Source organism: Chiloscyllium plagiosum, unplaced genomic scaffold, assembly GCF_037043375.1.
Source record: "Chiloscyllium plagiosum isolate Xiang-an unplaced genomic scaffold, Cpla_swu_hap1 HiC_scaffold_4, whole genome shotgun sequence".
Classification (NCBI taxonomy): domain Eukaryota; kingdom Metazoa; phylum Chordata; class Chondrichthyes; order Orectolobiformes; family Hemiscylliidae; genus Chiloscyllium; species Chiloscyllium plagiosum.
Window position 1 is genome coordinate 43,080,854 of NW_028270142.1, and position 18,249 is coordinate 43,099,102.

General features: G+C 40.4%; 1 protein-coding gene across 3 annotated transcripts in view; it reads right to left on the minus strand.

Annotated features, from left to right (window-relative positions):
* Nucleotides 1-6: 6 nt before the first annotated feature.
* entpd3 (ectonucleoside triphosphate diphosphohydrolase 3) overlaps nt 7-18,249 on the minus strand; it is a 43,284-nt gene continuing 25,041 nt past the window's right edge. For all 3 annotated transcript variants that reach the window (XM_043688693.2, XM_087985827.1, XM_087985828.1), the window contains 5 exons: nt 16,871-17,098; nt 14,959-15,228; nt 14,748-14,858; nt 13,868-14,005; nt 7-1,516 (listed from right to left, as the gene is read on the minus strand). In XM_043688693.2, the coding sequence (XP_043544628.2) occupies nt 1,328-1,516; nt 13,868-14,005; nt 14,748-14,858; nt 14,959-15,228; nt 16,871-17,098 (936 nt within the window). In that variant the 3' untranslated portion in view covers nt 7-1,327. The remainder of the gene's footprint in view (nt 1,517-13,867; nt 14,006-14,747; nt 14,859-14,958; nt 15,229-16,870; nt 17,099-18,249) is intronic.

Below are 18,249 nucleotides of genomic sequence, written 5' to 3' on the forward strand. Positions count from 1 at the left end.
TAGCATATTTTATTGCTGATTTCCTGCGTCTTGTTCATTATCTCAGCTCTAATGTCCATAGATGCAAGTTAACAAGCAGCAATGAAGACCATTCACTTGTTCATTCAATTGTTGTAATAATTAGTGTTTCAGACAATAGGAAGCATTACGGTGCTACATTCTCATTCTTTACAAATTCAGTACATTTTATTTCACAAGAAATAATGAAAGACTTGGATTGTGGGATTAGTGTTCCCAGAAGTTCTTGTTGCACATCAGAATGCCCTTCAGTTATATTTTATGTCTTAAGTTTGCATTAATCTATAATCCACTACGAAGCAAAGATTGGACTTTCTTAGTTTTGTCTTAAGTATATTATATATATATATATATATATATATGAGAGAGAGATCAGCAGTATTACATTTTGGATTTCTTTTTTACATGATCTATACAGCAAGACATTTCACAGCAAATGTACACCTCTAGTTTAAAAAAAAAACCTCATGCTTGGAGTGAGTGGTTTAATGTCCTATAGAATTATTGACTGAAATTTGTCAATAACTTAGGTATTAACCTAAGGGGTAATATTTAAGACAAGTAAGGATTGAGGGAAAGGAACAAAACTGCAAGAGGAGATTTTAAAAAAAAGAGTATTTAAAATTCCTGTCAGCAAATAATGGTTCAGGTTTACCAGATGGCAAAATATCCTCTAAAGTTGGCTATCTAAGGCTCTCTCAAATTTGTGCACCTGCTCAACCTTTGCTTGGTGCTGAGCCCTATCATTTACATGTTAATGACTAAAAGACATGACTGACTACCTTGCCAACTAATTTTTCATCAGATTATTTGGCAGAAGGCAGGCACACAACTTCCTCTCTATCTGCATCCCATGAATAGAAACCACTATAAGCAGCAATGATACCACATAGTGAAAGTACATCTCAGTTTCCCTAATTGTGAAATTGAACTAATATTACATCATCAATTTGGCCTGATAATATATTTAAACAATTTGTATCCATTACTTTTGCCTCTACTGTCATTTATTTTTCTGGTCCTTACTCAATTTTTAATGTCAAATTTATGGCTTAGTGTTATAATTATTCTACTTTCTCAGTGCAGTGGCCAGGATGAAGGACATCAGAACACTATGGAAGTATGATATCAGCTGGATGCCATAGTGCTTTTCAACATTTCCTATTAAATCCACAGGGACTGTATTATAAATGCGGTAGAGATGCTCCATTTCAGTATTCTTCTTCGTTTTCATCATTTGCATAATATTTTTCTTTCCCAATATTCAACAGTAATTCTGTTAAGAGCTCACAAAGCTTTAAATTGCGCTTTAAAAAAAACGTATTATTGACATACAAATGAAGATTGAACAGAACACAACTAAAGTGGAAAATAGAAAGAGAAGTCCACAGAATACACCTTCACTCATTGGTGTTTGAATCACTTGATTTTCTGATGGGATCAGATTGGTAAGGTTTAGCATGTAACCAAGTGACCAGCCTATGCTGCTGTTCTTCACCTGTAACAGAAAATAGTGGATTAGATAATTCATGTACAGTATTAGTGCCTGCAACAGAGAAAGATTTAAGAAGGTATTGGATAACACTTTTAAAAAAAGAATTTGGGGATGGCATATCAAAATAGAATAGGATAGCTGAATTTTTAAAGGACATACCTTATTAAATCACCCCAGCAAAATATAGGTTGAGCTACATTAAGTCTCTTTAGTGATATAACCGACTTCCATCATCTTTAACAGTATTGCCTCTTTTGTCCAATTCTTAACTCTGGGAGAAGGCTTAAGTCATGAACAATGAGGATCCTGATCAACCTATCCATGGTATCTCCATTAGGAAATTTAAGGACTTTAAATCTTATTAAGGGCAACAGCATCTGCCACCAAGAAGTCAACTTATACCAATTAATCAATTGGTTAACTTCAACCTCCTCCTAATTAATATCTGCTATAAATGGGCCTGTTTTTGTACTTAACCAGTTAACTTTTGTTATGTTCCTGTCATTCGTTATTGCCCAATCTTAGTAATTAGAATAGGCAGGTTTGTTAATGTTGTTAGGTTGGATTTAAACTAGATTGGCAGGGACCTTGACAGATATCTCAGAGGGGGGAAGAGAAGCTGAAATGAAATTATAAGTTAAAACATAAGTTTGCTCTATCTTCCAGACTTATTAATGTTATAATAAACACTTATTTCCTCAACACAATATGTTTTAATGCAAGGAGCCTGATGAATAAGATAGAGGAGCTGAGGACGCAGGTAGACATATAAATGAATGGTATCTATGTTTCATATTAAAGATGCGCTGGTTTGGCAGCTCAGCATTCCTGGGTTATAGGGTATTCAGATGAGATAGGGGAATAAATGAAGGTGGCATCACAATATTGATCAAAGAATTAATTATAACAGTGAAGGCTCATAAAATAAAGCCATATGGTATAAGTAAAAAAAACAAATGGACCAAACATGCTGTTGGATGTGTATTATAGGCCCTCAGATAGTCAAGGGGAGATTGCAGATCAAATACATAAGTAAAATTTCAAGAAGTGGTACTAACCGGTTTAGCAGCCTATACATAGATAAATCAGGATGAGGTATAAACCCTGACTGAAGGAGGCAAGGAAGGAAATTATATGGGCCTGATAGTAGTTTTCAGATCCTTTCTAGCCACGTGAGGTGTCACAGCAACTGTAATGTCCCATTATCAACAAAAATTACAATAAAATAGGCCAGTCAGTGTAACCATGATAGCATGAATTTATGAAAGGCAGGTGATGTTTGACAAATGGAACTTTTGAGGAGATGACACAAGTGTTGATAAGTGATGTAATCGACGTGGATTTTGGCAAGAAAGTAAGAACTAGAAGTAGAAGATTCAGCCACTGAATCTGCTCCGTTATTTAATATGATCATGATTGATATCATGGCCTCAACTCTACTTTCTTGCCCAATCTCCACAACCCTTCAAGACATTATTAATTAAAAACCTATCTCTCTCCTCAAAATTTACTCAATGTTCATGTATCTACTGCACTCTGCTGTAGTGAATTTCACAGAAGTAATTTCTCCTCATCTCTCTACTTTAAATCTGCTACCCTTTATCCCAAATCTATGACCTCTCATTCTAGATTGCCCTGCATGAAGAAACATCCTCTCGAGATCTACTTTGGCAATCTCCATTGGCACCCTATGTAGCTCAGATACCCTCTTATTCTAGAGACAGTTTAGGCCTGTACTGTCTCTATCTCTCTTCATAAAACAAATTCATCTATGGAATCAATCTAGTGACCCTCCTCTGAACTGCCTCCAATACAACTGCATCTTTCCTCAAGTAATGGGTCCAAAATTCTATGGAGTACTCCAGGTACAGTCTCACCATGTCTTGTACAGTTGCAGCAACACCTCCCCGCTTTATACTCTATTCCTTTAGCAATAAATGCCAAAACTCCATTTGTCTTTCTTGTTACCTGTTGTACCTGTATACTAGTTTTCTATAATTCGTGCATGAGGACACCAAGATAACTCTGTTCCAAAGCACTCTGTAATTAGATAATAAATTGTCTTTCTATTCCTCTGACCAAAATGGATAATGTCACTCTTATTCACGTTAAACTACTTCTGCCAAGTTTTGGACCATTCACTTAACCTATCCATATCTATTTGTAAATTTCTTATTTCTTCATTGCAACTTACTTTCCCATGTATTTCAGGGTCACCTGGAAATTTGGCTACATTACTTTCTTTCTATGCATCCAGGTCATTAATATAGATTGAGGACTGAATCCTGGAGCACCCTGCTAGTTACACCTTACCAAATAGTAAAAGGCCTATTTTTCCCAACTCTGCTTTCTGTTGATCAGCCAATTCTGTAACAAGCTGAAAAGTTACCCCTCACCACATGCTGTCTTACCTTGTATATGGCACCTTATCAAAAGCCTTCTGGAAGTCCAGACATTCTACATGTGTAGAGTCCCTGTTATCAACCTTGCTTGCTACATCTTTGAATAATTCTAGCAAAGTAGTCAGATGTGACTTACCTTTCACTAAACCACTCTGACTCTGTTTGATTGTGTTATTGACTTTCTAAATACTCTTATTATTTCCTTAATAATAACTTCTAACTGTTCCCAATGGCACACATTGAACTAACTAAACTATTGTTTCCTACTTTTTGAATAAGGGCATTATATTAGCAATTTTCGAATCCACTGGAATCTTTCCTGCATCAAGGGAATTTTGGAATATTATAACCAACAGATTGATTATCTCTGCTGTCACTTCCTTTAAGATCTGAGGATGTAGGCCATCAGCCATTGACTGCCTTCAATCCCAACAGTTTGCTCAGTACCTTTTTTCTTGTGATGATGATTGTTTTAAGTTCATTCCTTTCTATAGCCTCTGTATTACCTGCTTCAATTGGGATGGTACTAGTGTTTTCCAATGTGAAAACTGAAGCAAGATATTTATTTAGTGACCATGTTGTTTCTGTATTCCGCTCCCCAGTCTCATCCTCCAAGGGATCAACATTCAACTACTGTCATCCCTATTACATACGTATACAAGCTTTTGCTATCGATTGTTATATTTTGCACAGTTTCCTTTGATAACTTACCATGGTCTTTTTTTTTGCATTTTTAGTATTGATGTTTGGGAAACCTTTACTGTCACTCACCTTTGCAAAATAATATACCATAACTTTTATCTTTATAATATCTTTAACATTCTTGCTTAACCATGGATTTTCTTTCTTCCTCTTACTACCTTTTTTCCTTTTTGGAATATATTTTAGTTGGGAGCAATTGAGTATCTCCTTAAATATCTGCCAATGCTTGTCAACTGTCCAAGCTGTCATCTTCTGGCCTAGTCCGTTTGGGCCAAAGCTGTCTATGTAATTAGCTCTGTTTGACTCAAAAAAAAGTTAAAAAAAGGTCAAAACAACAGCAGTTTAAAAGGGAGAAGGGCAGACAAAGGAAGCAGATGGTGAGGATAGTGCAGGAGAGAGAGCGAGAGAGAGAGTGAAAACCTGCACAGTTACTGCCTTTGCTATTTGAATTTGTGGATCGCTGGACATCGGAGTGCATCTGGGAAAATTAACAAGCAGTGAAATTCACAACTAAGCTTGGAGGAACTGTTGGGCGAAGTTCACAGCACAGAATCAGATAAGTTAATTGTTGTTTTAAGTCTGTCCTAGAGAAAGGCTGCTGTAGTGAGTATAGTGGATTCTTTCTTGATTATATGTTTTTGGAGATAAGTCTCTTGATTAAACTTAAAATGTAAGCCATAGCTATTAATTTAACCTGGGGCAGTGTTTGTAGAGGAATATGATGGTATTATTTTCTGGGTCTGTAGATTGTGAAGGAGCAAAAATGGCCTTTGCAGTGATATGTACTTCTTGTTAGATGTGGGAGTTTAAAGAGAGTTTAAGGGTTACTGCAGATTATATCTGCCATAAATGCTGTTGGATGCAAATCTTATCAGATCGAGTGCATCGATTGGAGAGACAAATAGAAGCGATGAGGAATTTGCAACAGCTACAGTATGTGATGAATGGCAGTTATAGAAAGGGGGGAAAGTCTCAGATACAGTCACATAGATGGGTTAACTCCAGGAAGGGTAAGAGAGGTAGGCAGCTAAAGCAGGAGTCTTTTGTGGATATACCCATTTCAAACAGGTATGCTGTTTTGGAAAATGCAGGGGGTGACGGATTCTCAGGGGAACGTAGCACAAACAACCAAGTTTCTGGTATTGAGACTAGCTCTAATGCAACGAGGGGTACATCGGCTTCCAAGAGATCAATTGTGTTAGGGGATTCTGTAGTCCGAGTTACAGACAGACGTTTCTGTGGCCGGCAGAGAAAAAGCAGAATGGTGTGTTGTTTCCCTGGTGCCAGGATCAAGGATGTCTCAGAGAGGGTGCAGAATGTTCTCATGGGGGAGAGGGGCCAGCAGGAGGTCATTGTCCACATTGGAATCAACGACATTGGAAGGGAAAATGTTGAGACACTGAACGAAGATTACAGAGAGTTAGGTAGAAATTTAAAAAGGAGGTCCTCGAGAGTAGTAATATCTGGATTACTCCCAGTGCTATGAGCTAGTGAGGGCAGGAATAGGAGGATAGAGCAGATGAATGCATGGCTGAGGAGCTGGTGTATGGGAGAAGGATTCACATTTTTGAATCATTGGAATCTCTTTTGGGGTAGAAGTGACCTGTACAAGAAGGACGGATTGCACCTAAATTGGAAGGAGACAAATATACTGGCAAGGAAATTTGCTAGAACAGCTTGGGAGGATTGAAAATAGTAAGGTGGGGGGTGGGGGGGGGGGACCCAGGGAGATAGTGAGGAAAGAGATCGATCTGAGACGGGTACAGCTGAGAACAGAAGTGAGTCAAACAGTCAGGGCAGGCAGGGACAAAGTAGGACTAATAAATTAAACTGCATTTGTTTCAATGCAAAGTGCCTAACAGGGAAGGCAGATGAACTCAGGGCATGGTTAGGAACATGGGACTGGGATATCATAGCAATTACGGAAACATGGCTCAGGGACGGGTAGAACTGGCAGCTGAATGTTCCAGGATACAAATGCTACAGGAAGGATAGAAAGGGAGGCAAAAGAGGAGGGGGAGTGGCATTTATGATAAGGGATAGCATTACAGCTGTGCTAAGGGAGGATGTTACCGGAAATACAACCAGGGAAGTTATTTGGGTGGAACTGAGAAGTAAGAAAGGGATGATCACCTTATTGGGATTGTATTATAGACCCCCCAATAGTCAGAGGAAAATTGAGAAACAAACTTGTAAGGAGATCTCAGCTATCTGTAAGAATAATAGGGTGGTTATGGTAGGGGATTTTAACTTTCCAAACATCAACTGGGACTGCCATAGTGTTAAAGGTTTAGATGGAGATGAATTTCTTAAGTGTGTACAAGACAATTTTCTGATTCAGTATGTGGATGTACCGACTAGAGAAGGTGCAAAACTTGACCTACTCTTGGGAAATAAGTCAGGGCAGGTGACTGAGGTGTCAGTGGGGGAGCACTTTGGGACCAGTGACCATAATTCTATTCGTTTTAAAATAGTGATGGAAAAGGATAGACCAGATCTAAAAGTTGAAGTTCTAAATTGTAGAAAGGCCAATTTTGACGGTATTAGGCAAGAACTTTCAAAAGCTGATTGGAGGCAGATGTTCGCAGGTAAAGGGAAGGTTGGAAAATGGGAAGCCTTCAGAAATGAGATAACAAGAATCCAGAGAAAGTATATTCCTGTCAGGGTGAAAGGGAAGGCTATTAACTATAGGGAATGCTGGATGACTAAAGAAATTGAGGGTTTGGTTAAGAAAAATAAGGAAGCCTATGTCAGGTACAGACAGGATAGATCGAGTGAATCCTTAGAAGAGTATAAAAAAAGTAGGAGTATACTCAAGAGGGAAATCAGGAGGGCAAAACGGGGACATGAGATAGCTTTGGCAAATAGAATTAAGGAGAATCCAGAGGGGTTTTATTAAGGACAAAAGGGTAACTGGGGAGAGAATGGGGCCCCTCAAAGATCAGCAAGGTGGCCTTTTTGTGGAGCTACAGAAAATGGGGGAGATACTAAATTAATATTTTGCATCAGTCTTTACTGTGGAAAAGGACATGGAAGATATAGACTGTAGGGAAATAGATGGTGACATCTTCCAAAATGTCCAGATTACAGAGGAGGAATTGCTGGATGTCTTGAAACGGTTGAAGGTGGATAAATCCCCAGGACCTGATCATGTGTATCTGAGAACTCTGTGAGGAGCTAGAGAAGTGATTGCGGGGCCTCTTGCTGAGATATTTGTATCATCGATAGTCACAGGTGGGGTGCCAGAAGACTGGAGGTTGGCAAACGTGGTGCCACTGTTTAAGAAGGGTGGTATGGACAAGCCAGGGAACTATAAACCAGTGAGCCTGACCTTGGTGGTGGGCAAGTTGTTGGAGGGAATCCTGAGGGATAGGATGTACATGTATTTGGAAAGGCAAGGACTGATTCGGGATAGTCAACACGGCTTTGTGCGTGGGAAATCATGTCTCACAAACTTGATTGAGATTTTTGATGAAGTAACAAAGAAGATTGATGAGGGCAGAACAGTAGATGTGATCTATATGGACTTCAGTAAGGTGTTCGACAAGGTTCCCCATGGGAGACTGATTAACAAGGTTAGATCTCATGGAATACAGGGAGAACTAGCCATTTGGATACAGAACTAGCTCAAAGGTAGAAGACAGAGGGTGGTGGTGGAGGGTTGTTTTTCAGACTGGAGGCCTGTGACCAGTGGAGTGCCACAAGGATCGGTGCTGGGCCCTCTATTTTTTGTCATTTACATAAATGATTTGGATGCGAGCATAAGAGGTACAATTAGTAAGTTTGCAGATGACACCAAAATTGGAGGTGTAGTGGACAGCGAAGAGGGTTACCTCAGATTACAACAGGACCTTGACCAGATGGGCCAATGGGCAGAGAAGTGGCAGATGGAGTTTAATTCAGATAAATGCGAGGTGCTGCATTTTGGGAAAGCAAATCTTAACAGGACTTATACACTTAATGGTAAGGTCCTAGGGAGTGTTGCTGAACAAAGAGACCTTGGAGTGCAGGTTATAGCTCCTTGAAAGTGGAGTTGCAGGTAGATAGGATAGTGAAGAAGGTGTTAGGCATGCTTTCCTTTATTGGTCAGAGTATTGAGTACAGGAGTTGGGAGGTCATGTTGCGGCTGTACAGGACATTGGTTAGGCCACTGTTGGAATATTGCATGCAATTCTGGTCTCCTTCCTATCGGAAAGATGTTGTGAAACTTGAAAGGGTTCAGAAAAGATTTACAAGGGTGTTGCCAGGGTTTGAGGATCTGAGCTACAGGGAGAGGCTGAACAGGCTGGGGCTGTTTTCCCTGGAGCGTCGGAGGCTGAGGGGTGACCTTATAGAGGTTTACAAAATTATGAGGGGCATGGATAGGATAAATAGGCAAAGTTTTTTCCCTGGAGTCGGGGAGTCCAGACCTAGAGGGCATAGGTTTAGGGTGAGAGGGGAAAGATATAAAAGAGACCTAAGGAGCAACGTTTTCATGCAGATGGTGGTACGTGTATGGAATGAGGTGCCGGAGGATGTGGTGGAGGCTGGAACAACTGCAACATTTAAGAGGCATTTGGATGGGTATATGAATAGGAAGGGTTTGGAGGGATATGGGCCGGGTGCTGGCAGGTGGGACTAGATTGGGTTGGGATATCTGGTCGGCATGGACGGGTTGGACCGAAGGGTCTGTTTCCATGCTGTACATCTCTATGACTCTATGACTCTAGAATGCTAGTGTAGCACTCCAGTTGCTTGCCCTCCAACCGGATTTGAAATTCTAGCATGCTCTGATCACTCTACTAAAAAACGGATTTACAGAATCTTACATAGATCTATTTTTTAGATTAGAATCAGTCTGAACACTGTGGCACAGACAGCCTCACACAGGGCACGTCACTCTTTCAATGCATTATCTGGGCCGAAATGACACCTATTAGAGTCATAGAGATGTACAGCATGGAAACGGACCCTTCGGTCCAACCTGTCCATGCCGACCAGATAACCCAATCCAATCTAGTCCCACCTGCCAGCACCTGGTCCATATCACTCCATACCCTTCCTATTCATTTACCCATCCAAATGCCTCTTAAATGTGGCAATTGTACCAACCTCCACCACTTCCTCTGGCACCTCATTCCATACACGTCCACCCTCTGTGTGAAAAAGTTGCCCCTTATGTCTCTTTTATATCTTTCCCCTCTCACTGTTAAAGTTCACTTGATAATGTAACTTTTAAAAAGTTCTGTGATTTACATAGGAAAGAACTAAAACCAACATGCTCATTCTGAAACATGAGAGACTTAACAAACAATCCAGGTCTTTTTCAATATATAATTTCAGTTACATCACACTAAACGTTTGCTATAAATTCTGTGTCTTACGATCCTAAACTTCACAACCACCGATGAAGGAGCAGCGCTCCGAAAGCTAGTGCTTCCAAATAACCCTGTTGAACTATAACCTGGTGTTGTGATTTTTAACTTTGTACACCCCAGTCCGACACCAGCACCTCCAAATCATTAATTAGTCCCATCTTATGACACAATAGCAAATCCAGAATTGCCTATTCCCTGATTCGTTCCACATATATTGCTTCAAGAAACAATCTCTAATGCATTTAGTGAACCCTCCCTCAAAGTTACTCTTCACAATTTGACTAATCCAGTCTATATGCCTATTAAAGTCAGATATGATTATTGCTGTACCATTCTTCCAGACTGGAGTATTTTCTGGTTTATACAGTGCTCAACTGTGAAGTTATTGTTTCAGGACCAATAGATTACTCCCACAAGCAACTTCTTTCCCCTGCTATGTATTTCTATCCAGACTGTTTCTACATCTCCAGTGTTGATATCTTTTTCTTCAGTACAGCACTGAACTCTTTTACTACAAAGCTACACCACCTCATTTTCTTTGCTGCCTATTCTTCTAAAACACTGTATCGCAGATATTCAATTCCCAAGCCTGGTCTCACTGCAACCACATCTCAATAATCGCCACTATGTCATAGCGTTTTGTCTCTGTTTGCACTGTTAACTTGTTAACTTAATTCCGAATGCTTCATGCATTGAGATAAAAAAGCCTTTAAGTTTGTCCTGTTATCAAATTTCCCTACTCTTGTACAATTGCTTGGTGCAATATGATATTCACACATTCTGTCACTTCCTTTTACTTTCTGGTTACAATAAGCCTTATCCACTAATCTCCACTCCTGCTTTCTCCTTTAAATTTGCTTATCTCATTTCCCATGTAAATGGACCTTACCTGACACAATTTAGTTTAGAGCCCTACTTACAGCTGTGGTTATTGCCAGACCCCAGTCCCAGAATTAATCAGCTGGAGCAGATCCCATTGTAACACTTCCCTCCTTCCCCAATACTGGAGCTAATGCTCATGAAGTGAAACTCATTTCTCTCATATCAATCTTTGAAATATGCATTTACTGGTTTAAACTTATTGATCCTGTGCCAATTAGCTCATGGCTCAGGGAATAATCTAGAGATTATTAACTTTTTGTTTCTGCTTTCGAATTTAGCAACAAGTTGTTTGTGTACAATAAAATTAATTCAGTTCACTTTAATACCCTCACAAGAACCTCATTCCTCTTTCTATCTGTCATTGGAATCTACATGAACCATTGTACCTGGATCTGTCCCCTCCCACTCCAAGTTCCTCTGCAATCCAGATGAGATATCCTGGAGCCGGGCAGTCAAATTGTCTAGATCCTGACTATATTATGCCTAATTACAACAATATTTCTCTTTTCTCTCCCCACCCTCATTGAATATACCACAGTGCTGCGGTCAGTTTGCTCATCCTCCCTACATCACTCACTCTCATCGAGACAGGGAACAAGAATCTCAAACCTGTTGGATGAGGACAGCGGTGGAGGTTCTTGTACAATTACATCCTCTATTCGTGTACCTGCTTTGCTCATAGTCACACCTTCCAAATTTAAGGTCGTTAATCTAGCGATTGTGACTGTCTCTTGAAACATAGCATCCACGTAACTCTTCCCCCTCCCCGATAAGACACAGTGTTGGAAGCTCAGATTCCATCTTATCAGCTCAGAGCCAGATTTCCTCAAGCAACCAGTACTTGCTACAGATGTGGTCACTATCAACCACAATGGGGTCCATCAATTCCCACATCAGTCAGGTACAACACATTGCCTGGCTCTGGATCTCTATTTAATTTACTTTGTTCTTAATTTTCTAAAGTACCGATTTTACTGGTCTTTAATTTTTTCATCTGTAAGATATTTATCCTATTCATCTTTAACCTGAAAGCAATTCAAAATAGGTATTCAAATTATCAGCTGACACCAACCAATGAACTTATGTTTTCCTGTGATGTTATTCTTTGTTTTGTGCTGGGCTTTAATTTGTCCACTTAAACCTTACAAACTATGAAGCAAAGAATAAAATGCAAAAAAAAACACTTCTTCCCATCTGCACTGAATTCTCATGGTGTTCCAACATTTCCGAAACACACTCACTCCAGCTGTGCCTCATTCTGATGTGCTTTCTCCCAACTGCCTATACAAGGCTTTTGATAAGATCCCTCATGGCAGACTGGCCAAGTAAATATGGGCCTATAGAAATAAAGGCAATGTGGAATGTTGCATCCAAAATTGTCTGACAGTTTGGAAGTAGAGAGATGTTTCTGTAACTGGAAGTCAATTTTCAGTGGGGTTCCACATGACTCAGTACTGGGGCCCTTGCTGTTTGTGGTGTTCATTAATGATTTGGACTTAAATATAGGGGTATGATTGAGAAGTTCAGGGATGACTCAAAAATTAGTAGGGTGGTAAGGAGTGAAGAGGATAGCTGTGAACTGCAGAAGCATGTTATGGAACAGTCACAGCTCAGCAGAGCTGTGGCAAGTGGAATTTGATCTGGAAAACCCATGGGATAGTGTCCTGTTAAAGTCTAATGGACCCTGGAAAATACTGAAGATCAGAGGGATCTTAGTATGCATTTTCACAAATCCTTGAAAGTAGTAGGGCAGTTTGATAAAATGATTAAGGAGACACATGGAATACTTTCCCTTATTAGGCAAGGCATACAATACAACAGCAAAGTGGTTACTCTGGTGCTGTATGTGCACTGATTCAGCCACAACTGGAGTATTGCATGCAGTTTGATTAGATTAGATTACTTACAGTGTGGAAACAGGTCCTTTGGCCCAACAAGTTCCACTGACCCTCTGAAGAGCAACCCACCCAGACCCATTCCCCTACATTTACCCCTTCACCTAACACTACGGGCAATTTAGCATGGAAACTTCACCTAACCTGCACATTTTTGGACAGTGGGAGGAAACCCACACTGACATGGGGAGAATGTGTAAACTCCACACAGACAGTTGCCTGAGGCAGGAATTGAACCCAGGTCTCTGGCACTGTGAGGCAGCAGTGCTAACCACCGCGCCACCCAGTCTGATAATTACATTTCTCTGAAGGATGTGGTCATACTGGAGAGGGTGCAAAGGAGATTTACCAGGATATTGCCTGGATTGGAGGGTGTGAAGTATGACGAAGATGGATAGGGCTGTTTTCCTTGGTGCAACAATGGTTGAGAGGGCAAGTGAGAGAAGTGTATAGTATTGTGAGGGACATAGCATTTTTTTCCAATAGTAGAAAGGTCAATAATCAGTGGGTATAAAAGTAAGGCAAGAGGGAGGAGACCAAGCGGAGAGTCCAAAAGTTCATTTTTCACTCTGCATCTCACTGGTTTGAAAAGCTGGTTGAGTCAGAAATTGTAATGTTTAAAAATTCACTTTGGATATTCACTTGTTTTGTTATAGCCTCCAGGGCTATGTGTCAAAAGCTGGAAAATGGGATTAATGTAGTTAGATCTCTGTTGACTGGCACGGACACAATGGCTGAATGGCCTCCTCCTGTGCTTTAAAGTATGAGTTTGTGACTGAAAACAACACTAAATGGTTTAGTCAGTGTCTCACAAGTACAAAGGCACAATCTGACACATAGCTGAAAATTTTGAAAATTTAAAAGCGATGACACCCAGACTTGGTTCACCTTTCTGGTGTGATTTTGTACAGTGGGATTATTAAAATTCAACTTGATCATCACTTCAGTTCATTGTTATACTTTGGCTGCAAAAAGAGATGAATTTCCTATCTCCATCACCAGAGTTGGAATGAAATGTAGAATTGGAGCATAATCCCTCCTCACCCCAAATAAATCACTGCCAAACAACTAACAGGCCATTTTAACCAAACAAGGTTTTCATCTGTCTGCACTTACTTCTTTTTGAAAGCTTATTGATTTCCAACTCTCTTGATCAAACTTGTAACCTTGCACAAGTACAGCATAGATGTAGTTTGCATTGAAACAATATGATCTGCGAAATGGGTCTGACACGTTTGGAAATAACTGCTGCACCTGCATGACACGTAATAACGTTAGTTTCCTTTTTGCATTGATAATGATGTACAGTCAGTTCTACTATAATGCGATGGTTTAATTCTTGTGCAACTCTGTATTATAGAAAAATCACGCTTGAAGTGATTAATTGCATTACAGCCAACATGTTTTAAAAACTTGTGCTGTAGAAACCACGCCCACAGTTCGTCAATCATGTCACAGTGAATTCACATTGACAAAATGCCTGTTGTAACAGAACTACCCCAACCTTTTTGTTTTGTGTCAGTCCCTGTCAATTTGCATTGCATTTGACATATGTCCATAAGTAACATGTAATATGTGATCGACGTAGTGTGCAATAGGACATATATGCAGATGGACGTGTAATACACCACACCTATAAGTAGCATGTAACATGAATGTTAATATATGTAGCAAATCATGAGTATTAAAGGGTCATATCTCTAAGTAAGACATGACATGTCATACCTGTAGGTTTCATAGGATACATCGTGACTGTAAGCAGTATGAAATGAGCTGTGCCTGTAATAATATGTAATATGTCTGTGAGTGAGTAAGTTTAGATTTTTAAGCTCAAGATGCATTCTGAATGAGATGAATGACATTCCCTTAGCTTGTTTTGCTGCATGCTAATAGGCATTAAAAATATTACCATCTATTAGTCTTGAGCAAAACAGCTGACCCTACCATCTCCAATTGTCTGCAGTGAATACAATATGACAGAAATTCCACCACTTACCTGATCCCAGTTCTTCGAACAGAATTCCTGAACTGTCGAGTTGAAAGTTTCTATAGGAAAGGAACCGATTAAGTTCAAGGCTTCCATTGAGTAATAGAAACCAGAAAAGGCCTATATGGTTTGGATAGAGATGAACATGTGTCACAAGTCAAGCTCAAGACCAAACAAGACGGGAATGCAAATAAAATATTCCAAACATTTAGTAACGTACCACAAAATCTCCATGGATGTTTGGCTGAAGTTTTTCTTGTGTCCAATTACCTCCAACATTGATATATTCAAAACTAAATATTGACAACAACTTTTGCTGACATAGAACAGGATTTCCAGTTCCTATAAATGTAGCATTGATGTCAGGGTCATAGTTCGGTGGTATATCAGCTGCAGTGCATAAACCATCAAATATATGCTTCAGTTGGAGAGTCAGATTATAGTTTGAGGGAAGGCAAGGATCTTCAATGCTTGATTTTTTCTTTGTGTTCTGAGTTGGTAAAACAGACAGATGTATGCAAATATGGTTATATAGAATAGGTAAATAAATAGATAGATAAAGTTGCTAAAATAGAACTAGCACAAAGAAAAAACATGCATTTATAGAGCTTTGATAGATTTAATAGTCCTGGAATTTAGATAATCTGTGGAAACATAAAAGTTTCAGAGTGTAGATACTGAAAGGTGTTTGAGAGTCAAGAATTATGGGATATAGAAGATAAGGTAAGAGGTCGGCCATTGAGGATCGAGATAAGGAGAATTGTTTTTCATTTATATAGTTGTTGGAATTCTTTATCTCAGCAGGCTGCAGATGCTCAGAGGGCTGATAGTGCTCCTGGTAAAAATAAATATCAACAAGATTTTGGGCGGCACGGTGGCACAGTGGTTAGCACTGCTGCCTCACAGTGCCAGAGACCCGGGTTCAATTCCCGCCTCAGGCGACTGACTGTGTGGAGTTTGCACGTTCTCCCCGTGTCTGCGTGGGTTTCCACTGGGTGCTCCGGTTTCCTCCCACAGTCCAAAGATGTGCAGGTCAGGTGAATTGGCCATGCTAAATTGCCCGTAGTGTTAGGTAAGGGGTAAATGTGGGGGTATAAATGTGGGGGTATGGGTGGGTTACGCTTCGGCGGGGCGGTGTGGACTTGTTGGGCCGAAGGGCCTGTTTCCACACTGTAAGTATTCTAATCTAATCTAATCTAAAAAACAATATGGAAGGAATTCAGGGTTATGAAACTTGGAGCAGGAAAGTGAATTTAAATGTAATTGAACAGTGGGACAGTCTCAAGGACCTTAATGGCCTATTTGTATTTCTAAAATTCCATGATCTCAAGATGACCAAAAGTGCTTTACAGTCAGTGAAAACCATTGCAGAGTAGTCTCGGTTGTGATGTGGGAAATGATTCAAACAATTTGCGTTCAGGCTTCCACATATAGCAATGTGTTATTTACTATGGTGATGCATGTTGAGGGATAATATCGGCCAGAACATTGGGACGAACTCCCCTGCTCTTTTTAAAATAGAGCCATGGCATTGCTTTATGGTTACTCGAGAGGAGCATTAGTTTAACCTCTCATCCAAAAGACAGTAAATCTGATGGTGCAGCTGTCCCTCAGTGCTGCTCAGGTGTCTCTAGATTGGGAATTTGTATAGACAAATGCACTGAGTCACAGTCCACGTTATGTAGTTCTGTTTGTATTTAATACATAAATTCAGCTATTTCATCATCACATTTCACTCTGAATTCAGTCTATATGAAGCTGTACCCACTGGACTAGGTTTCACTCACTTAGGAATATTTAGGAAATTTATAAATATGCTATTCTTAATTTTTCACCTCCTCATATATTTTGTCCCTCAAGTATAAATACACTACAAAAATAATTTATCTGTCCATATGCAGCAAAAATATAGTTTATGTTTCAGGGGTTTCCTCAGAACTGATGAAAGGTCATAGATCTGAAACATTACCTCTGTTGCTGTCACGAGAGATGCTGCCTGACCTTTTCTGTCTTTATTTCATTCGCAAGAAACATTTGGATGTCCTGAGGCCATGGAAGGTGCTATAGAATTTCCTCCTTTCTTCATCCATGGACTCTTAGCACAAAAAGCAATTTTGAGCCACCCAGCTTACCTGGAGGATTTTTGCCCTGTACATTTTCTCGGCTTCATCCCTTCCATAGCATGCCAGGCTTTGAGTGTAGACAGTGTAGTTGTAACTGTACAACGTGATTATTACGGTATCACTCATATGTGAGTGCTGCTTGGGGACAAAAGCTATTTCAGTAGAAGCTCCACCCAGATCGAGAGTTCCTGTGGTCTTCACGGTAAAGTTTCTTTCCAGGTGTATCCAAGTACGTCTCTGGCAAAGGATGTGTATTAAACAATTAAAGTGCTGAGATGAACATTGACAAACAGAACGACTTACATCTACATAACCCTTCCATGCAGCAAAATGCCCCATGGGTCTTCACAGGGGCATTATCAAACAAACTGAGCCATCTAAACAGATCTTAGAGTAAATGATAAAAAGGTTGATTCAAGAGGTAGGACTTAAGGTGCTTCTGAAAGATGGAAGAGGCAGACACACAGATATTGGGGGACGAATTGCAGAGATTTGGACTTGAACTACTGAAGCCGCAGCCACTATTGTTGAAGAGATAGAAATTGTGGATGCTCAAGAGGCCAGAATTGGAGACAACACACAGATATTGGAGGAATGGAAGAGTTTGTAGAGATAGAGCTGGCAAAGCTCACTTGCAAATTGTTCTCATCAATCTGTAGTATGTGGGTATCTCTGGGTCAGAAGGCTATCGGTTCAAGTCCCACTCAGGAGTACACATACCAAGCTGACTCTCCCTGTGCAGAGTGGCACAATGACTCAGTGGTTAGCACTGCTGCCACACAACACCAGGGACCCAGGTTTGATTCAACCCTCAGGTGACTTCTTCCTGTGGAGTTTGCATGTTCGTGTGTCTGTGTAGGTTTTCTCTGGGTGGTCTGGTTTCTTCCCACAGTCCAAAGATATGTAGGTTAGGTGGATTGGCCATGCTAAATTGCCCATAGTGTCTAGGGGTGTGCAGGCTAGATTGATTAGCCGAGGGAAATACAGGATTACAGGGACAGCTGGGTCTGGGTGTGCTGCTCTTCAGAGGAGAAAATGAGGTCTGCAGATGCTGGAGATCAGAGCTGAAAATGTGTTGCTGGAAAAGCGCAGCAGGTCAGGCAGCATCCAGGGAACAGGAGAATTGACATTTCGGGCATAAGCCCTTCTTCAGGAATGAGGAAAGTTTGTCCAGCAGGCTAAGATAAAAGGTAGGGAGGAGGGACTTGGGGGAAGGGCGTCGGAAATGCGATAGGTGGAAAGAGGTCAAGGTGAGGGTGATAGGTCAGACTGGGGTGGGGGCGGAGAGGTCAGGAAGAAGATTGCAGGTTAGGAAGGTGGTGCTGAGTTCGATGGATTTGACTGAGACAAGGTGGGGGGAGGGGAAATGAGGAAACTGGTGAAATCCG